The sequence below is a fragment of the Lissotriton helveticus genome, chromosome 12 (assembly GCF_964261635.1).
Source record: "Lissotriton helveticus chromosome 12, aLisHel1.1, whole genome shotgun sequence".
In the NCBI taxonomy this organism is placed as follows: domain Eukaryota; kingdom Metazoa; phylum Chordata; class Amphibia; order Caudata; family Salamandridae; genus Lissotriton; species Lissotriton helveticus.
In genome coordinates, this window is record NC_136073.1 from 817,931,346 (window position 1) to 817,954,987 (window position 23,642).

The 23,642-nt window shown below is 45.9% G+C and overlaps 1 protein-coding gene across 2 annotated transcripts in view; it reads right to left on the bottom strand.

Moving 5' to 3' along the window:
- The window catches only part of FLAD1 (flavin adenine dinucleotide synthetase 1), a 114,016-nt gene extending 99,465 nt beyond the window's left edge, over positions 1–14,551 (bottom strand). The window contains exons 1-2 of one of the 2 annotated variants that reach the window (XM_078671066.1): positions 14,348–14,551; positions 6,930–7,147 (exon numbers count right to left, since the gene is read on the bottom strand). In XM_078671066.1, coding sequence (XP_078527192.1) covers positions 6,930–7,085 — 156 coding nt within the window. In that variant the 5' untranslated portion in view covers positions 7,086–7,147; positions 14,348–14,551. Of the gene's footprint in view, positions 1–6,929; positions 7,148–14,260 lie in introns of both variants that reach the window. The other variant, XM_078671065.1, reaches the window with a different exon arrangement.
- Positions 14,552–23,642: the final 9,091 nt, after the last annotated feature.

The following is a 23,642-nucleotide window of genomic DNA, read 5'->3' on the forward strand; positions in this document are numbered from 1 at the left end:
GAACTGTTGCTATGTGGGAGAAAGGATCATGGACAATGAGTGATTAAGATATGATCGTAAGAATTCTAAATTTTGTACTTTACATGAACACTCAAGGGTCATTAAGAACACCCATTCTAAAAATACCACCATCCCAACAATTAATAATGATTAATATGTACACAATTTCATAAAAACCGTCCTATATAAAGTGTAAAATGGTGTAATTAGTGTACATATGTATATATATAAATTAAATTGTTGGGGGAGGATGAGGGGTGTACAAAAGCACTTGAGCATGACCATGTTCAGGAACCTTATCCCAAAAATGTACTTTACAGAATATATATATATATATATATAACACCTATCCTATATATAAAGAGCAATCACACCGGTGATTAGAAATGAAAATTCTATAATGCTCAAAACGGAATGACTGTAAAGCTATAAACTTGTAAATAGCGATTGGAAAATTGTTTTTGACAAAATCTGACTATGAACAGAGTACTTTACAAGGATATGAACTACCAAAATGGCTGTAAAAATATGCTGTCAATCAACTGTGCAGGGTTGACGGTCTAGATGACAAAGAAAAGGGAAAAGGGTACTTAGCACTGAGCACTTTAAAAATGGGGTCTAGACCACAGGACTCTATGGTCCAGTAGAAGGCTAGGAGTAGCCGAAACGCGTAGACCGTTATTTGATGCACTTTAATTTGCACATGGTGTGTAAATAAAAAATATATCTTTAAACTAACCTGTTGCAGTGCTGTGACTTCATCCATAAGGAGTTGTGGTAAGAAGAAACGAAGTGATATATATATATATATATATATATATATATAATCCCTCCCGCTGCATATTCCGTCGCCTGCTTGCGACGGCTGCCCTGACAGAGTGGCAAACCCTAAATCAAACACCAGTCTTTATTTTCGATTACGAAAGAGACAGCCAGGGCATAAATTTCATCAAGCATGTAACCTTTAATTTAAGGCACAATAAAGAAAATCTGACACGTTTCAAAGCACAGCTTCTTCGTACCTTAAATTAAAGGGTACAGACTTGATGAAATGTGTGCCCTGGCTGTCTCTTTCGTAAAGGAAAACAAAGACTGGTGTTTGAGATATATATATACAGAGACTATGAGCAATACTCAAGCAGCAGCCATTTCGGAGCTCTCCATCACTGCTACAACCAAGACACCATTCAAACCTAAATCAGCTTTCACCCCACTGATGCCGAAGGATAACAGACATATTCCCGGATAAAGTCATTCAAGATCTCAAAGTTCTAGCGCAAACCAGCAGCAACGGATTCAACAAAGGATCACAAAACCAGAGATCTAAATACTCCAAAGTAATGGGAAAAATCAAAATGAGACCAGACATCGTAGTACGCTGCGCTGACAAAGGTGGAAACGTGGTACTCTGGCCGCTGGATATGTATAATAAGGAAGCCATGACCCAACTACAAGACAAAAACTGCTACATACGGACCAACACCACGAACATAACCAGTATCAAAGAAAGATACCACACTTGTCTCTACGAATGTAGATGCAAAGGCCTGATCACAAAACATGAATTAGATTTTCTCAAGAATGACTACCCAGTGACCCCCCAACTTTATCTAATCCTGAAGGTACACAAAGACATCAGATGCCCACCAGGCAGACCTATAATATCGGCCATCGGCAGCCTGTTCGAAAATACCAGCAGATTTGTAGATCATTTCCTTCAACCGTTTGTCAAGGCCCTACCTGCATTCACAAGAGACACTGGACATTTTCTGTCGCTCATTTCAGACTGCATGTGGCATAATGATTTTGTATTTGTAACACTGGGTGTTCAAAGTTTAAATACAAGCATAAGACATAGGCACAAGAGACATCAAACTCCACCAACACACTAGGATGCTTTTACACATGACAGAATGGTGTTTAGAAAACAACACTTTTCTATAGGGAAGAGGTGTGGCGCCGCGGCCAGGGCGACTGACGCTGGAATCTGGGGACCACGGTTCGATCCCCGGCTCCGGCGGCAGGTTAGCCCAGCACCATGTGACTCTGGGCAATAGCTCGCTTAATCTTCCCGACGGCCCCCAGCGCCTAGAGACCCTTACGGGTGATTGTGCGCTTTACAAATGTGGACTTTATTCGACAAACTCCTTTACAAGCAGACACAGGGCACAGCCATAGGTACTTGCTTCGCCCCCAGCTATGCTAATCTGCATATGGGCTGGTGGGAGGAGCAAGTACTCAAGACAATACCGGGCGGAAATGTCTGACAATGTTGTGATCTATCGACGCGACATAGACGATATTTTTATCCTCTGGCGCGGCTGAGGCAGAGTGCGTGGGACTTTGCAAACAGCATCAACATCAACACACTCAACCTGAAATTTACGTGCACCACCAGCAGTGAGAGAATTGTGTTCCTAGATTTAGAACTTTAGCATGACGGAAACAAAGTCCAAACACGCACCTATAGGAAGGAAACAGCAGGAAATGCCATCCTGCATGCACAAAGCTTCCACCCAACTAGCCTAATAGAGAGCATCCCCTATGCAGAGTGTTTAAGGATGAAGAGGAATTGCAGTACAAACAAAGACCTGCAAGCATGTACATCCAGCCTCTTTGAGAGACTCAGCCAGAGAGGCTACAAAAACACCACACTAGAAAAAGACAGGAGGAAGAGCGAGTTGCGCACCAGGGAAGATCTGCTTAAAAATAACACATCCAGCAAGACAGAATCCAAGCAGGATAGGACAAACACCCCCAGACTCATCACAGGGTACAACAAGTACCACGCCAACCTCGTCAAAATCCTGTACCGGCACTGGCCGCTCATCCGCAGTGACCGCACTCTAGGCCCGACATGTGCCAAACTACCACAACTAACTTTCAGGCGGGCCAAATCAATGAGGGATGAACTAGTCAACAATGCCCCAACACAAGACAGAGGGAATAATTGGCTCAAAGCACAGACAGGGTTTTTTTTAAATGTGCCAAATGTTAGGCATGCAAACTTGCAACCAGCACAAAATCAGTCAGCTTGCCACTCAGAAAACCCCCATTTCAGAGATCACTACAACTGCAAAACAGATTTTGCAGTTTACGTATTATGTTGCACATGCAATAAATTGTATGTGGGAAGCACACTACACCCTGTCCATGTAAGAATTTTGCAACACCTAAGAGCCATTACAAATGATGACCCCTCATACCCGGTGGCACGTCACATAAATACGCACCACAATGGCAAGGCAGAGGATCTCACATACTTCGTCATAGATAATGTCAAGAAACACTCCAGAGGAGGAAACCGATTGCTAAACCTGAGGAGACTGGAATAAAAGTACATAATAATGTTAAATTGTAAGATCCCGAATGGGCTCAACGCGGATGAAGCTTTGAGCGTCCATCTCTAAGCACTGAGTACCAATACAATTTACAACTACATATCCAGCCTTTGAAACCTCCTCGTGCTCACAGTAAACAGACCCCACCCCTCTTATAACATCTTTACTCACCATCCCTTGGATATACACACATAGCTACACCTTGTACACATAATGACAAACCACACATAGTAATCTTTAGTTTCACTGCACAGTGCACAGCGATTACACAAACCAACCGACAATTTGTCTTTAATTTTTCCTTTATTTACTTTTGCATCTCTCATTTTATCTGGCGCACTTCACACACAATTGATTTTAATAGGCCGGACTAACTTAACAGCACTGTTAGCCCCACTGTAGCGCCAGGAGACTCAGTTAGGAGTGGCAGTTAGCGCTTTATAAATTCTCTTTTCATTTCATTTCACTCCCCGGCCGCATCAAGTTGAATGGTTTCCAAACACAGAAACGTAACTCTTGCCCACTGGGGCCACATGCGCGCATTAGGAATTTAGAACATTCACCAGTACACCACAAGCCAGCACGACACTTGCAGGCTCGCCTATTCGCACTAGCGATAAACCCCTCGGACCTGAATTACACTAGCATGCTAGCAGCAGTAAAGGAAAAATTTTTGAACTAGGCAGCGGTAGCGGGAACAGTTCGTATGCCGAACAGACACACAGGTCATGGCTTACCTCAAAAGATTTCCGCGGTTACAGAATGCGCACGCAACACACACTTTTCTAGTCACGGGAGCCGGGTATTTTCTTTATGCCAACTTGTGAAATGTGCTACATGTGATTGTGAATAATAAGTGAGCAAAAGTATAAATCAACTAAATGTATTTACCATTGCTGTAGACAGATGCCTGTTAGAAAACGCACTATAATTTTACTTCATAAGTGATTTAACTTATTTTATATCATTACGATGACTTGCAATTTTTCTGTCACACACTTTACTATGTCCATCACTTCCCCGCCCGTTACGATGACAACTCACGTATTTTTTCTGTGTGTCACGAGTGTGTAACCCATGACTATAAAATGGTTCTTCACTTCGGTGAATGGAGATGTAGTGATCAAGGCGGCCTTGTCCGCCGAAACGCGTCTAATCATATGGAATAAATATCATCCTTGAAACTTCATCACAATAATTCCCAATAAACACCCACTTTGCTTGGATGGATGGGCACGGACTCTGTCTGAATATGTGCATAAATCTTTTTTATTGCTCGCATCAACTCGTCATTACGCTATATATATATATATATATATATATATATATATATATATATATATATACACACAAACATACATATATATACACATACATATATATATATATATATATATATATATATATATATATATACACACACACATATATATATATATACACATATACATACATACACATACATATACATATATAGATATACATATACATATATACACACACATACACACACACAAAGAAAAAAGGTAGCAGCATTGCTGACGGTGCTCTGAAAGCAGTGTCAGCGCTGGAAATATCCAAAAGTCCTCCCCAAACTTCATTACAAGAAAGGGAACTGGCACTCGAAGTCAGGGGCATTAGACCTGTTTATCGAGTCAGGTCACCTCAGGCACTGGAACACCGGAGAGATGCGTTTCGGCAGTAAGACTGTCTTTATCAACCTAAAGTGTGCCATATTGGTGCTCTATTTAAACATCAACAATCATAGACCTAAAAAAAAAATCACTTTTCTAAGGAGTAAAATACTAACCACGTCGGGACACACATAGAACAATTTAGTAGTGAAGTATTAGACCAGTGTTATAGCTTCACATTGTCAATAGCAACAAAATTAAAACTCTATATGAGTTCACCTGAAACTAACTTCCAGCCAGTGTCTCGGAGCGCTATTCCTGTGATTAAACAAGGTCATTATGTTCCACAGTTCCTCCATGCATCTTAGTGGCACATGTAAAAACTGGACTGCAATACAGTTTATGTCCTCAACTGCAGTAAAGAGATTCAAAAGTTTTGAAAACACTACAAACCAAACAACACGCATTAAAGCCATCCTTTAAAACGATGTTAATCAAAGCAATGCCACCTTTCACATTAATTCAGGAACTCCTATCATTGGGAATCGTGTCTCTAATCTCCGAGGGACATCCTACACTTGGATTCTGAATAAAATGTCAGTTTCTGCATTCAGTATTTCAGGATTTGCATTCAAATAAAATGCTTACAAAGGCGAAAGCATAATATTCAACTTAAATTCCTGTGTGCCGCGATTCGACAATCAGTGTTGAGGTCCCCTGACATATACATATAATCTGCGCTGAACATTACTTTAGCTTTGCATGTTAAGTTCAAAGTGAAAAATGTTACCACACCACTAGTTCACACTCCTGCTGAGATGTACACCCTAGTTTTGTCATGTTACCAGATATATAGGGTTTCTTTAGAGACTCTTTCACGCCAAACCATTCTGAGATACAGTAATTGATCTGTGCGTGTAGAGACAAAGCATATTAAGACTTTGATGAATCACGTCTGTGGCACTTGTCAGTCAAGTTGCAGACAGCACATTCGTAATTCAAAGCTTGAAAAAAGTTATTGCAAGTTACAAGTCCCAGGTTTATGGCTAGTCCACGCAAAGCATGTTAAGCCATTGGCGAGTCCTTTCTGAGGCACTTGTGAGTCAAGTTGTAGAAAGCACATTTGTTATCTAGTGCTAGAAAGGAGCTACTGTAGTTGTTTTGTAATACTTTGGGATAACTGCCCCATCTCATGATGTATAATTGGACAGTACACCTCTCTGCCATAGACAACATATAGTAAATGAATAAAAAGCTCTAGAAAGATGAAGTTTATTTGTATCAACACAAAAAAAATGTTGAAGCTATAAACATATCACCCAGTACTTAAAACTACAGAGGAACAGCTTTTCTATCTTCCTATCCCCTACTAAATACTGCACATTGGCTTATTTTCCTCCTAAAAATCTACAGCAGACAGAAATTCTAGGGATGTTTTGTTCCTCAAAGGAGGAGCAAACTCCATCTAGCAAACACAAGAGGGCACCAAACATCAGAAGAATGTTTGCTATGTAGGATTAGAACCTGTCCCAAAATATCCCCATACTATTGAAAGGTAACCGCAAGTATATTACCGATAATAAAACAAATAGGGTAGCAATGGCACATGGTCAGCGGAAAGCCCAATGGTGTACAGGATATGGCAATGGTACCATCACCTCAAAAGAACGTTGAAAAACCAGAGCAAGGCAAATGGCGGCTGTGTACAAAGTTCAAGTGTACGCAGATGATTCTGCACCTGTTGGTTCTAGTACACCCTTCAATACATTTGACACCAATCCAACCTTGTTTTTATTAGTTTAGGGTAGAAAACATCTAGTTAATGCATGTTTTGGGACTTTTGGGAAGGAGGGAGGGACTGCTGAAGGACCCTGCACAGTATATTGAGGCAGACCTCCCCCAGGCAGCTCTATATTTAATAAGCAATGTCAAAACGTGCATTCTTCTACCTCACCTTCAGAATTTCGTCCCCAATGATCAGGATAGCAGCAGTGATGTCCTCCTGGGGTGGATTAACCACATCAGCACTGGTCACCATGGGCATTGTTAAATGCGCACAAAGCCTAGTAAGGCGCAGGATGCTTCGTCCAACTCCAAATCCAGGCAGCATGGAAGACTGGGAATAATGTTTGTTATTCACAAAAGCCAATAGGGTCCATGGTTCTGGGACACCTGAAACAAAGGACATGTCAAAGAGGCAGGCTGGGTTACTGATTTTAAAGCACGGAAACACTGTTTTGAGGTGACAGACAATGGCAATAAAAAAAAAAATGTAAACAAAAACTCAAAACCTTTCTTCTGGCCTTAAAAGAATATGCACCTTTGGTAATATTCCGAGAACTGTCAGTCCCTTAAATGAACATATACTGCACTTACAGTGATTTTTATTCCATTTGGTCAATTCACAATCAGAGCTAAATGTAATATGTACCAAGATTATAATCATGAAATCATTGGGAATAAAGTTAGTCTCATTATGACAGCATAGTTCCACATTTCTGGTTGTTTTTTGTAATGTATAATATATATATATATATATATATATATATATATATATATATATATATATATATATATAGATAGTCGCTCACCACACACCAGTGCGAGGCACTCTCAGGCGGGTGCTGACAATGCGAGGGTGCACTCGCATATCAATTACCGCTCAAAAATCCAAAGGTAGATTTCCATCCACAGGAAGAAAGCACTCGCGGGGGCCGTTTGAATCACAAATTTGCAAGCATTCGCGACAAGAATTTGCAATTCTATTAAGGACACGGAGGCGAGGATTATGCTTCTCAATCTTTACTAGAAGCTCACAGCAGCCAATGAAAATGCTTGCTTATCATATTAATAACGTTAAACACTACATATCCCATCATGACTAGCATATAGGCACGCCCCCCTAGTCCATAAGAGGCCTCTGCCTGCCGCCATCTTCCTCTTTCTTTAGGCGAACAGCTCCAACAACAACTTGGATAACTTGCAACTCCTCCAACGTGGAAGAACATAACATCTTCAGGCGCAATATCCTGGCATTCTTTGACCTTCAGTCGTTCTTCTTATCAGAACCTGGAATAAAGGATATGAGACCGTAACCACCATAACCACTGGGTGGGCAAGCATTTATACATAACATGCCGGGTGGGATAATCCTCGCCTCCGTGTCCTTAATAGAATTGCAAATTCTTGTCGCGAATGCTTGCAAATTTGTGATTCTATTGCTGGACCGGAGGCTTCAGATTATGCTTGTTTAACGCTTATTAAATACAACAGAGGTAATATCCCCCACCGGCTTATAATAATACGTTTTAAAGGTCGATTCTGATGACCAATCTGCACTACGCATTATATCTTGAATGCTGGAACCCAACATAAATGACTTTGAGGCCATGGCTCCTCTGACTGAATGAGCACCAAAAATGGTGACGTCTACACCAGCTTCCTTCATGACATAACGAAGCCATCTGGCAATGGTGGCAGCTGCCACCGCTTTAAAAGGCTTTTGTATGGCAATCAATAACTGAGAACAGCCCTGCGGTCTATTAGCCGCTGTACATTCCTCATAAATTTTCAAACATTTTACAACACATAACTTGTCATTCTCTTGAAAAGCATTATATGAAATATGTCGAGATAATGTCTTGGTGCGTCCTGAAATGGAAAAATAAACTCCTTCCGGAGTAAATACTCTACCTGTAATCTCCAGCGCTCGCACGTCCGATGACCTCCTGCATGCCGAGAGGCAGAGTAACATGGCCAGTTTAGCTGCCAACTGCTTTCTGGATAAAAGAGAATTTACCGGCCATTTGTTAAATAACTCTAAAACCAGCGACACATCCCACAACCCGGTGTATTTGGGCTTCGGTGGATTTGCCACCCTGATTCCTTTAAGCAATTTGCACACCACTGGGTGCATGCCTATTGGTTTTCCATCTAGTTGAGCATGGCCTGCTGAGATGGCCGACCTAAAATTATTGACTGACCTATAAGCCAAACCCTCGGAAGCTTTATCCGATAAAAAATTCAGCACGTGGGGTAGTTCTGCCCCCACGGGATCCAGATGTCGTTCCAGGCACCAATCCACCCAGCTCTTCCAGGCCGAGGAGTATCTTTTCCGCGTGGATGGTGCCCATGCCTGCTTGATGAAAGAGCAAGTTTTGTCCGAAACACTTGGCAACTGCCACTGTTCCCTGAAAGCCTCCAAGCCATCAGCTGTAGTCTGCCTTCCATTACCAGTGGGTGCTGTTCCTATCGGGAGGAGTCTGGGTCGATCGCAACTCCACTGCATCAGTTTGGGGAACCATGACTGTGACGTCCACCACGGGGTCACAATGACTACTTCCGCCTGTTGCTTGATCACTTGAGACATTGCTCTGGGGATCAGCGTGAAGGGAGGAAAGGCATACTGTATCCCCTCCGTCCAATCCTGGAGGAATGCATCCGTCGCTTGCGCCATCGGATCTGGTCGCCAGCTGAAGAACCTGCTTATCTGATAAGTTAGTCTGGAGGCAAATAAGTCAGTCCTGAACGGACCCCAAATCCTCTCCAGCCATCGGAACACCCTCGGGAGCAACTTCCAGTCGCTGTAGTACCTGAGGTACCTCGAGTTCCAGTCCGCCACTTGGTTGGACTGACCCGGTAGATATTCCGCAATTATCGATATCTGATTTTCTAGACAATAGTGCCAAAAGTCCTTGGCTATTTGCACAAGCATTGACGACCTCGTGCCGCCCAACTTGTTGATGTACCTCACCGCCGACACATTGTCCAATCGCAGGAGGATACAACAAGATGTCTGCCTCGGGGACAACGTCCGCACCGCGAACGACCCCGCAAGCAGCTCTAGGCAATTTATGTGAAGAGACAGCTCCTCTGGAGACCATCTGCCACCTGTGGAGATGTCTCCGCAACGTGCTCCCCAGCCCCACCGGCTGGCGTCTGACTCTATTGTTACTTCTGGGAGAGAGTCGAAGATAGCTCGGCCGTTCCAGGCATCTACGTGTCCCAGCCACCATTGCAGCTCGGTTCTCACCTCTTGTGTGAGAGGGATACTGTACGAATACGATAGTCCCTTCTGTAGGTGTCTGATCTTCAACTGTTGCAGGGCCCTGTAATGGAGAGGGCCCGGGAATATCGCCTGTACTGACGACGACAATATTCCTACCACTCTGGCAATCGCCCTGAGTGAAACTGTTTGACCGTTCAGGAGTCTCCTGATTTCCTTCTTCAGGTCCTTGAGCTTGTCCTTCAGAAGGCAAAGCTGCGCTGTCATGGAGTCGATCGTGAAACCCAGGAAGTCTATCACCGGAGTCGGTACCATGACAGATTTCCTGGTGTTGATTACGAAACCCAGGTTTTGAAGCAATGTCGTCGTCAGATTGAGGTGTCGCAAGAGTGTCTGCTGGCACTGATCCACTATCAGGATGTCGTCCAGGTAGATTATGAGGCGAATACCCCGTTCCCGGAGGTATGCCACCACTGGCTTCATCACCTTGGTGAAGCACCAAGGAGCCGAGGAGAGCCCGAAAGGCAGAACCAAATATTCGTACCATTGGTTTCTCCACCGGAATTGAAGATATCTGCGATGCGGGGGAAAAATTGGAACTGAAAGGTAAGCGTCTTTCAGATCCAGACGGACCATCCAGTCTCCTACCTGTAGTAGGTCTGTTAAAAGATGGATGCCCTCCATCTTGAAATGATTGTAAGTTAGAAACTGGTTGAAGTTTCTGAGGTTCAGAACCAATCTGTTTCCGCCTCCCTTCTTCTGTATAACAAAGATATTGCTGCAGAAACCGCGAGGTCCTTGATGGACCGGTGCTATCGCGTGTTTCTGCAGCAACTCGATGATCTCTTCGTCTATAAAACTGAGATCTTGTTGGGAAAAATGGAGATCTGCAGGAAGCCCCAATTGAACAGGATGAGAATAAAACTCCAAGTGAAAACCTTGAACTGTTTGTAACACCCATGCATCCTGTGTAAGTTCCCGCCGCTGCGTTAGGCAATGCTGCGTCCGTCCCCCTAAAGGAAGAAGATAAACCTCTGTTACTCTCACCTGAGCTCTGCTGGTGTTTGAAGGTCCCCCTGTTGTTATTGGACTGATAACGGCTCCTGTTGAACCTCCTGCGGGAGGGGTAGAAGGTTCCACCACGGGTGGAATCGTACTCGTTCCTGCCCCTGCCGAAGTCTCCTCTTTGGGAACCTTGTGGACCTCCTCGGCCCGACGAGCGGCCCCCGCCTCGTCCGGCCCTGGTAAAAACTCCCTGGCTTAGAGCCCTCTTAATGCCTGATTGCGCTTTGTCCAGCGCCGTAAATGTCCCTACATATTTTGAGACGTCCTTGACAAATTTGTCTCCAAATAATTGACCCGCTGCAAGGGGTCCCGGCTCCGCATCCGCTAATTCCGTCAAATTAGTGTCCATCTTCATAAGCAGCGATTTTCTCCTTTCAGAGGAGATGGCACAATTTGCGTTGCCCAGCAAGCATATGGTCGCTGGGTCCACCCCGCTAGCACGTCCGGATCCACAGGGGAGGAACCCTCCTTGGCTGCTAGAGCCATTTCTAGAATCTTGGCCAGAGGCCCGACAGCATCCAACATGTTGTCCTGGCATCCTGACCATGCCCTATCCAGGCCTCGTTTGGGGTCTTTTGAAAACTTTTTCAAGAAAGTCAAGAGACTCGCGTCGATTTCTGGCGTCTCCGCTACCTTGTCCGGGATGTCCGGACGCGGGCATTCCGATTTGAGGCGGTTCCTGACTTCCCTAGGGAAGCTCCGTCTGAGGTTGTCGTGGATATACGCAGCCACCGCCGGAGGTGGCACCCAGTCCTGTGACCTGGGATGCATGATGTCAGACTGATCAAATGTAAAAGGTGTGATCACCTGAGGAGCATTCACTGGCGCCGTCTTCGCCATCTTTGGAGGTGGATGCTCTTCAGAGGTATCCGTGTCTGTGTTCGTGGAAGTGTCCGTGTCAGTGTCTGTGTCCACATCTACATGGACCTTACGCTTTGATTTGGCCTTACTCCCCGAGTAGGAGTGCTCTGCCGTGTCTGGAAGGGTAGCTAGAGCCTGCGCATGAGGCCATGTGGCAGTGTCAACTGACGGTTGACCAGAAGTGGAAGCGACCGCTTTCTTCTTTTGTGGCTTGTCGTAGCCATGCCTCTTGGCAAAGCCCTCCAATAGCTTCCTGATTGGACGGAGGGCTGTGGCTAGGGCTTGTAGTACTGTCTGCGGGACCGTAGTCTCCATAGCCCTATTGACTGATGATTGAACTGATGCGTCCAATGCATTGACTATGTTGTCTTCAAGGACGGCTTCCTGCTGTCCATCATACACCTCCTCCTCAGCGTAGTCTTCATTGTACTGTTCCCACTCTGCCATTACAGTGGTGTTTCTTGTCTGAACCGTACCTCAATGAAGATATGCAAACACACTGTCCAGCCACAAGGAGGGTCAGCCCTGAAGCACACTCAATGTCACAAAGTTCAAAACCCCCTCAGCAAAGCTGTAGTCAAAGGGGCCAAAGACCCAGGCCAATGCACGATCCACAGAGCGTGTGCACACTCTAAATACTGGCCACAATATTTTACTACCTTTTCAGGCGTTTCGATAGAGCAGAGGGATCACCGTTGTCTCAATTACATCAAAATCGCTATGAATGACAGTTTAAGGTTCGCGCCGTGACGTGTAGCCCAAACGCGACTGAAAACCTATTAGAAACTAGCCCAATTTCAGCGCGTTTAGGCGCACGCCACGGCCGAGAGCCACCCGGACCCTACTCGCGTCATCGGCCTATTAGGGATGCCGATGCGCATGCGCGAGCCGCGCTACTTTGGAAAAACAGCCGGGACAATAGAGGCTCACTGTGCTATTCGGTGCCCGTCTGCCCCCGGTCAGCGACCGCCGCTACCTCGCGCCACTCGGGCGTTTCAAACCACCGAGGAAATATTAGAGGCTCGCTATGCGCCGCGACGCTAGCGCTCGATTTCAACACCCCCTCACACTTCAGAGTACTCCGCAACAGGTAAAAATGATGACAATTCCTTGTCCATAACCCCACAGTTTTAAACATTAAAATCTTATGAACTGATCTTTAGCCACTATGCTACATCACTGTCAATATCAGTACTCTTAATAATATTGCCCATAGCAGAGGGAGTAAACAAAGTGCACTTAGCTCTTGCTGTGAGCAGCAAAGAAAGAGGAAGATGGCGGCAGGCAGAGGCCTCTTATGGACTAGGGGGGCGTGCCTATATGCTAGTCATGATGGGATATGTAGTGTTTAACGTTATTAATATGAAAAGCAAGCATTTTCATTGGCTGCTGTGAGCTTCTAGTAAAGATTGAGAAGCATAATCTGAAACCTCCGGTCCTGCAATAGAATCAATTTATTGCAAAACAAACACAGCAAACAGACGCGTTTCGGTCGTAACCTTTTTCTATGTTTACCGAAGCGTCACTCAGACCATCATTTTAACCAGGGTGCATAAAAATAGACAAAGGACGATCAACCTCTCGAATAAGGTGAAAAACATGGGCGCCATCTTGACATGCCCAATGAATCATACTATTATACATAAAATAGTAAAGTAACACGCCTTGTCAGGGGTAGTAAGTGCTATATAAATACAATACAATATTCAAAGTGCTTTCTGTCACAAACTAGGACCTTGTAGCACTACAAAAACATAAGCCACTCTATCCCAATCAACCAGCCAGGTTTCAATTCTGTCTCTCTCAGGTTACACACACACAGACATCTGTATTGATCACAGGAATCAATTGTGATTTCATGATGTAAAATAGTGCATTTGCCACTTATTAATTTAACTTGCATTTCATTTAGAATGAGATATTTTATATGCAGTTTCCGTTACCTTGAGGTGAAAGATCAGGAAAATAGTTACAGAAAATTTTCTTTTAAGCCACGTCTTTGAACTAGCTCTCATGTTCATTGTCCCCGCACCTATTGTACTCATGATCACAATTCCCATACTTTTTAATACACGTCGACTGTCTTAGTTATAATCTACCCGCTGTACACACATTATCAATAGTTGATTAAACACATAGAGGCTTGGTCATAAAACAGAAAAATAAGTTCCAATGCAAAGTGTCAAGACATTGGAGTACAGAAATATACAAGTCTATACTTCCTGAAAACTACTCACCTGCAATACAGTACGCATCGCTCTCCACATGCTCGTCATTTATCTATCACGTAATAGGCCGAGGCAGAGCCTGACCCACTAAAACAATCAATCAGGGAAATTATAGCCCGTACTCACCCGTGAGGGTCTCAGGGTGCTGGGGGAGGGAGGGGAGCAGCTCCGATATTTTAATTGCTATTAAAAGATGAAGACAGACACACATACTTGTAACTCGAATCTTTTCTTCTGGCACAATAAAGGTGACACCTGTCCGCCCCTTCTTTTCTCCTTGCACAGTGAAGTTGACCACTTGTCTGCTACTTCAGAACAGCCTGTACAAAGGTCAATGTTCGTTTATTTATTTTTTTTAAATCTTTTTACGGCCGGCATTTGTCCCCTCGTTTCAACACTTCCGGTTCGCATGACAGCCAATGGCAACGCTGAACATAAACCGGAAGTCGCACGGGGACCGGGGCGGACACGTAGTCTGTAGAGTGACCTAGGATTGGTTTATTGTCAGTACTTCGGCAAATTCTGGTTGGCTGAACAGAATTCAGAAGTGCTCATTGGCTCGTTGAACAAATTTCAGGAGTGCTCATTGGCTGGGGAGTCCGCACGTGCCTGTGCTTTCCTTAAAACTCTGTCCAAGCAAACCTACTCTGCTGCTGGTTAATGGAGCTTCCTGGGGAGATCCTGACCGCGTGTAGCTTAGTCACCAGTGTGTATCATAGAAAACACAAAGCGTAGCATACAGGACATATGTTTGTATTTTATGCTGACAGCTCAGTGGGCTACTGATTTTGCTGTAGATAGCCTTGTGTTACCTGCAAAAGGACAGCAAAGCAGAAGTGTAGAACCTTACTATTTATTCTTGGTCTTTTGGTTATGCTAGGATTGCTAAAACTTTCTTTGTGTAGCATTAAAGACTAGGTGCTGTAAAAAAAAAAAACAAGCATGTGCAATGCAATCGGTCTCACCGTTTGACCCTTACTTATATGTATTTAGCTATGCTGAAACATCTATTGTTCCATACATGCCAACATTTCAGAAGAGCAAAGGGGGAGATTATAAAAAAAAAATGGGGAGAACAGGGCCTTGAATCGGGTTACTGTCATGTATGGACTTTGGAAGTGTGCTGCTGCAGGATTGGACATTTGAAAAACAAATGTACATTTTTTTTAACCTTTCAGAAGTACGGAGCGCAATGGCAGGCAGCGAGAGGGTGATGCAATTGTTGTGCACTGGCCTGGGAGGTTGCTGGCAGTGCATGCTCCCCCCGCTCCACCCCCTGTGTGACAGCCCGGGCTGAAACAGCTTCCTGTGCACACACACAGCCTCCCCCCCCCTGAACTTCACAGGTCTTTAAAAGACCATTCCCTTGTTAATGACGCTTTGTTGGTTTTTCACCCCTTCTAGAGCCCCTGCATGGCCACTCTGACTATTGCTGGAAGAATTGGCACTTTACATACCAAGCCCTGTCAGCTGAAACCCCGAGGAATCGGGTTTTTGCTTGCAGGAATCGGGAGGCGGGAGACTAGCCTTGAAATCGGTAGTCTCACGCCTGAATCGGGAGGGTTGGCATGTCTGACTGTTCTTTAACATGGAGCAAAAGTAAGCACCAAACTGTGGAACACGCCAGGTATGGGAACACATGGAGAGAAATACTGCCTATTAGCGGAAAATTGTATTGTCCGAAGCTCTGTTTTTAATACAAAATTAGCCCCTTCGGTGGTCATTTAACTGAAAATACAAGATTTGAAAAAAATATATTTTTGTCTACGAGTGCTTGTTGAATACAAGTTTCTATGGCCTGGAATCTAGGGAATGCTAAAGTGATTCTGGAATTTTACTGACCTCTGCTGGTCATTTTCTATCAAGAACGTTAAATAGAGGGAGTTGCCAGGAAAATAAAGTCCCTAAGTAGAAAGCAATTCTGGTATTTTACTGACCTCTACTGATCGTTTTCTATCAAGATAGTTAATTAGAGGTAGTTGAACAAGCAGAAAGTAATTCTGGTATTTTACTGACCTTTACTGGTCGTTTTCTATCAAGGCAGTTAAATAGAGGCAGTTGAACAAAAAAAAAGTCTCTAAGCAAAGGCGGAGGAAAGACAAGTCCTAGGGCTGATCTCCAGATCCCACAAAGTACATACAACTGATCTTCCAGACAGCTCAAGCGCTGTCTAGGCTCAACCTAAAAAATTAGTAGTTTACTTACATAGACGGGTATATCTGACTACCTAACTGAGCATGTCCAGCTCGTACCCATAGGGTTTCAATACTTACATACAAATCGTAGCTTATTTCATAAGCACTTGGCAAGTGACATGCGGGTGTCTTTGTTTCTTGGCAACAAGTTGTTAGGATCCACCCTGTGCCCAAGCCACAATGGAACTCGAACAAAAGGTGGCATTTTTGATGAGCCCAGCTGGAAATGAAAAATAGACACCTCCGTCCCACCTTGCAAGTTGCTCTGGACAGGAAATGCAGGTGCTGCTGAATATGTTCTGGGGTCTGCAATTGCACCAAGGCATAGCACATTTACTGGGGGCTATCCCAGTTCCATATCTGGCTCCATAGTAGCTGTCTGATTCCTCTGTATCACCGTTATTATAAGCACTGCTAATATAGCTGTCTGAATAGTGGCTGTCGGTTTCAGCTGGACTCCCCTCATTTTAAGCACTGGTAATAGGGAATTTATACACCTGCAGTTAAATAATTAAGAATGTGTGAATGAAGGCCAGTGCTAGAGAGCCCACAGCAAAATGGCCGAAGTCTAGTGTAGCTCTGCCGGCTGGGACTCCCCATACGCCCATAATCTTCTTAATTGGCAGCCATCTGCCCTTGAAATTGGAAACACAGTGTGTAGGATGACACTGTGACTCAGATGCCCCCAAAAAGTGAACTATAGAGCTGCATGTAGCCCTGCAGCAGACAAGTGCGGATCCGCTGTGCACCGACATTGTATGCCCAAGATGGCGGCTGTGTGAGCTGAGGAGCTGTTCGAGGACAGGCCGGATGGGGCCCGGTGTGGAGGGAAACAGCAACCAGGCGAGGCAAGACTGACTCAACTGTTCCCCACAACACTAACATGGACGATGCTTGTGGGAAGGTACCCACCAGAAGTGGATCGACAGAAGTGTGATGTAGCCCGTTCTGTGAAACTCGATGAGGGTGTGATCTGAACGAGAGTGCAGTGCAGAAACTAGGGACCTGACTCATCCATCTTTGCCAAAGTTGAGAGGAGCTGGCCCTGTCCCAAGGCCCCCGTTTGATTTCTGGAGCCAGTGCGGAAGACTATGTAACAGTAAGCAGCTGCTCTGTTGGGAGCGTCATAAAACTGAGGCCTGGCGGGGAGTGTGCTGGCACAGAGGATTGACTGTGGCCACTGTGGAAAATTAGTACGGTTTGGTAAACATTATCTGCGCCATCTTGCCTTTTTCCCCGGATGCCACACTTTTTGTCGTATGCACCCGCCATTTTAGGTGCCTCGATCAGAACCACCCTCTGCACGCCACTGGCCCCCAGCATAGCCCTTCGCCCTCGCAAAGCCCGCACGCTGACAACCTCCCGCTCTCACATGCCCTGAGTCATAAACCCCTCTTCAGCGCGACTCTGCCTCAGAACCCCATCCTGTTCCCAGCGCGACACCTCCCTTCATTCCTTTCATGGTCCCAGGCCCTTTGATACAAACCCCCTTTCCTGTGTGCCCGTTTGTCTACCTCTTTCCCAGGCCGACACCTAGCTCTGCCGATACTGTTTATTGCCCCCTCCCCGTACAGTAGAAAGCTGCCCTCATCAAAGGACCCCCGAGTTGATCAAAGCCCCCACCCTAAGAGATCCGATCAAACCCCCACATTCCGTGAATCGGCAGATTGTCCAGCTGCGCGATAATCATCACCTGTTATGACCGAGGTGGGGACTTCAACTGTAAATGTGTGTGGGAACGGGCCTGTAGGGGAGATTCAGAGGATGTCCTTTCATACTTCAAAGCATTACAAGACTGTGTTACCTGCAATAAAATTCATTTAACTGTGTATAAGAGGCCAGGCCTCTGAGATGCGGTTAGAGCACCTCGTGACGATACTGGCTGTCTGAACTGATGTGTTCTCCTCCGGAGAGAATAAACCTTGTTTCCTGCCTTCCAGTCTCCAGCGCCTGCCTCTTCATTGGTTAATATTTTGTGGGTTAAAGCAGCGATACCGCCGGGCAAATATTGATTGTCCATTGACCTTAGTTTTAACAATTGGCGTCCCAAGCGTGGGGCCCATCAGTGACTCGTGGATCCAGTGGGAGAGGTCCTGACGACAGAGTGAACGACTGCAACGATCGGGAGAGCTCTTGCCCAATAGACCCTCGTCTGGCAGCCGATCATCCGAACTTCACTGGCTCCGAACAGACCTCTCTCAAGTGATCTACGGTCCTGACTGGGAACCATCAGGAGTGCCGCGAGGAATACGAGGAAAGGAGGACGATCGGGCGCTGGATTCGGAAGATAAGAAACTGTCCATACGGTCCGGGTAAGGTCGTGTAGACACGACGAATTGCGAAATAGTTGTTTAATTGTTCCGAAAATACTAGTATTACTCTTTGTTGACCTATTTGGAGATTCACTGTCTGCAAACGAAGAAACAGTAGGCTCTTTCTCTTTGCAAACAGTGAAGGATAAGTAACGCAGCCAGCGTGCCTATCTTTCTCCCCCACTGATTGATTATTTATTTACGAATTGTTTTCGGGAGATTCCCTCTCCCACACTGATTAACTGTTTTTTGACCCCGAGCTACTGTTCGCGGATTGTTTTCTGGAGATTCTCTGTCTACAAACAGGAAAGAACAGGTTCCCCTTTGCAGATAGTGAAAGGGTAGAGGACGCAGACCTTTGCGGATCTACTTATTCTTCCCACTGGTCGTTTATTTATTGTTTTGATATTGGTTCATGAGGTATTCACTGCCTGCAAACAACGTAGAATAGAAATATTCTGTCTAGTCTTTGCACGCAGTGATAAGATAGGCAGTGCTGACTTTTTGTCCTCTTCGCGAGCCGTCATGTCTGTCTTCTCCCCACTGGTCGATAATTGGTTCAGCCCGGACCGTTTATTAGAGGTGGATCATCTAGCTCCGCTGGAAGGCACCCCTAATAAAGACATGTTCATAAACTATGGATTAGTTACCATAGCCTATAGTAAACTGTGGCACAGGTATACCAAAGAAAATCAAGAGAAACAGTGGCCACTGATAGGATCCTTCGATCTTGATAAAATAGAAACGTTAGAAATAGCCCTTCGTAATAATAAGACAACGCCTATTATGCTCGACAGTCTCGGTATGTGGCGCAAAGAAGCAATGCAACGAAAGAAAAGAGACGAGGACAGAGTAGGTAAAGGAATATATCGACAGGACAACCCCAGGACACAACGACCCGAAAGTAATCCCCCGACACTGCGCACAGGGCGACCAGACTTAGGGCAAAACCAATGTGCTTTTTGTAAATATGCCGGGCACTGGAAAGCCCAATGTCCGACTCTACTGAACGAGAGTAGGAGCAGAGGGCCGACAGGAATAACAGGCCGGCAGAAAGGAAAAAGGCGCGAGACAAAGATGAATCAGACCGACATGGACAGGCCAGACAGGCCACCACGTTCGATTATGCCCGATGGCACAGATTTCGCCAGGCCGATTTCAGCGACATGTTCGAGTCCTCATAGATCAAACAACGCTAAGACGGGAAACCCAGTCTAGCTCTAAATTAACCACGACAAACCCCGAATAAAGCAAAAAGAATAATGTACACACGTGATCAAGCATTCTTACGTTTAGCCAAGTAGGGAAAAGTTTAGGGTATTTCGAGGTAAGGGTTAACTCAGAACAATAAGTATGCGCAGCATACAGAAAAAGATAATTATGGCCAATAACTGTTTTATGTTTGTCTTGGGTCTTTGTATATAATACTTGTACTGTCTCCCCGTCTGAGTTTGTGTGTACGTGATGCATGAATCTACGTCATCCCTCTGCCTGTGTTTCCGTGTTACTTAACTTCTGTTATCAGAAGCTTTAGCATGAAACAACCTGGAAAAAAAGGAATGGGAAAACGAAATCAGTAGGCCACTGATGAACATGAACTTTTATTTAACATAACGAGCAAGAAACAATAACAACACGTAATAATAACACCCATTAATGCCCTAACAACAGGAAACGTTAGAAACAAGAACGGTAAACTGTAGAAAATGAAAGTCAGCAGAACACCCCCCCCACTCTGGAAACTTCCAAGGTGGGGCAGGGTTGCGGCTACGCCCAGCCGGCAGCAACCCATATAAGGCGGGTCCTGCTGCCAACAGTCGGCCAGGAAATCGTAACATAGGGTGGAGCCGGAGGAGAGACAGGGGCCAGCGGGACCCAGCCAGGGGATCGCCTTGACCACACTGGAGAGTTGTAAGGGGGGGAATGTCTATGTCCTCGACCCTCCTCCCGTCCGGCCGCGGTGGCACGTGAGAGTTGCAGATAGTCCCGCCACATGCTCCCCCGGTCCGGCCACCAATGGCCGGGGACTGGGGCCAACTGGATCCGGCTGCAGCCGATGAGCCAAGGAACCCGTTCATGGGGCCAGAGCAAGGGGCGTCCGGCCGACATCCACCGGAAGCCCGGCCCAGAGACGGACGGGACACTTCTTTCTTTTCTCCTCCGTAATGGCAGCAGCAACACGCCAGGCGCCACTTCTTTCTTGAATAATGGCTGCGACAACTCTGGAGGGGGGGGATGTCTTGTACATACCTCCTCGGAAATTAGTCCAGGTCGGGCTGGGAGGGAGAGGCGACGCGGACGAGCCTCTCCCACCTCCACGGATAGGAGGCTTCCCAGCCCCAGTCCGGCCATCACAAATACCTCTACAGAAATTTGTCCAGGTTGGGCTGGGAGGGAGAGGTGACGCGGACGAGCCTCTCCCACCTCCACGGGTAGGAGGCTTCCCAGCCCCCGGCCCGGCACCGAAATCCTCCAGCCGGGTGGCGCCGATACTTGCGCAGCACCGAACATGCAACGGTGCCGATACTTGCGCAGCACCGAACATGCAACGGTGCCGATACTTGCGCAGCACCGAACATGCAACGGCTGCGCCAATACTCGCACAACACCGAACATGCGCCGCAGGTGGCCATACTTCCGCAGCACTGGACATGGGACTTGAGGCCGAATGTCCTGCTCTTACGACACAGAGTTCCTTTTCTTTCACTCCAAAAGGTCTCCTCCACTCTTGCAGACTCGACGAAGGGCGGCTGCTGCAGGCCTCAAAAAGGCGTCTGGGCCCCCTGGAAGGCGGGTCTAGGCTGCTAGAGTAACTTTGACCAGCAATATAACTCGGACGCTTGTCCACCGGGGCACGAGCCCCCACCTCCGACAGCATCCCCACAGCCTTGAAGATTCTACAAAAGTCCCAGGAGCCCTCGGCCCCTGCCGGCTCCCGGTGAGGAACGACTGCCTTGGTCGCTAACGAAAATAACCACGACATAGCCACCCCTTCTGTTAGCACGAGTGTTAGAACTGCCGAAGAGGACTCTGGTCCAACCGCCGGTTATGGGAAACATTTTGTCTCTGATGCCACTTCCGGACTAACCCGGCCCCGCCCAAAATGGCGCCGGAATCAATGAGAACTTGCGAACGCCTCGTGGTGTTTTTTTAGCTAAAAAGACTCGATGTTCTGAAATATGTATATGATCCTTTGTACACTTGACGAAAAAGAGGGAGGGTTCACTCGACGAACATGTAAAAGGGTCCCATGAAAAGTGTTTTTTTCAAATGTACAATTTATTATGATGTTTATTGTAGCCGATACATAACCTCGCTTACGACACACACCCACGGTATACATATAGGAAATTTGATTGCAACTAGTCCAACTGTACTGCCAACTATGAAATGAATGCCCCTTGATCCCCCCAACTATCGATAGACATTTTAGTCCCCTGCAAATGAATGAATGAGCCTTTTTTTATATATATTCCCAATACTGCAAAATAACCCCCCTACTGTACGCACTTTAGCCATTGCCGTGCCCGGCCAAATACGATTGCACTGTCATATCTACATGCTGAACGATTGTGCAAATAAAGGTTTTCCGAACTATGAAATGGGTATTGCATGCTTTTTTTTGGTGAAAAATGTGGGGTCAGCGGGAGAGTTTTTTTGTGCACCCTGCTCTGTTCTCTTTTTAAGGTTATTAGAAGATGGTTGCTCAGCCCCAGAGGGAGGATCGAATCTAAGACACGATACTCTGCCTCCAAGTATGCGACTGGCTCTGGAACTAACGCATGGAGAAGGACCTCGACTTCTGAGGACGGGTAACGTGAAGCGGTGTAAATGATAGAACGTTATGAAGGTACGACACTCAAAGGTACTAGGGAACAGAGTTGGCCGAAGAGCTGGTATGCCTTAGACCATCATAGCATTGGAAAAGATTTAAGGGCCCCGATAGCTAGATACATCTACCAACTAGATACCCCGCACTAAGAGCCCCTGATTTTTAACGTTTCCCTACACGCGACCTATAAGGACACACTGCCCCTTTTCCCCCCCTGGCTTCAGAAACCAAGACCCCAGGGATTCTATCCCGAGGAGACAAGACGAGTATGAGGTAAGTAAAGAACTTTCGTGCCCATGCATTTGAAATGAGCGAATGTTGTCCCCCTCCCTTCCCCTCTTTTCCTCCCCCTACAGGTTACACTGGAGATCACGACCAAGGTATGGTGAAGACCTGAAGCCCCGCCATGTCTGATACACGAAGCGGACTAACGTTGCCAGATGGCACCTAAGCACACCCACAAACTGCTCTTGTAACGAAAGAGCTAATAAGTTGTATAATATGATAAAACACGGTCACCCCTAATCCGTGTTGCGTGAATGGGCACGTGTCACGTATGTCTGAAAACACGGTCACCCCTAATCCGTGCTGTGCGAATGGACACGTGTCACGTATGTCTGAAACTATGAGAACATGTTTTTTGTGCGACTGAGGCGCTGACTTGACTGGTCGGCGGACCAAGAGTGCGAGAAGTGCGATACAATGGTGTCTTTTACTCAATGCATGCCCCCTCTACCCTGCCTAATGCTCGTCCGTCCCAAACTGCATGTTTTCAAAATTCTAACACGGACCCGTAATGTCTTATGTTGTGTAATGCGCTGAATAGCCTATCTTAATACACGGCCACCCCCATGTCACACGTGTACTATTTAGCCTATTGTTGCACCTCTCTCTCTCTCTCTCTCTCTCTCTCTCTCTCTCTCTCTCTCTCCCCTCCACACTCTCACTCTTCCGAACGACTAGCACCAAAATTGGCAAACCGCCACCCCTAGTGCACCCCCCAATTGGCTCAAAAATACCGCAAGTATTTGCGCAAAATTTGTCTTAAATATAATCACCCTGATGCCGTGTCACTACCTCTCCTTTCTGCTAAATATTGATGAAACCTAGAATTGGCCAAACGGGAAAGGACAGGTAAGACGACTAAGGTTCCCTAATCTGGCCCGTAA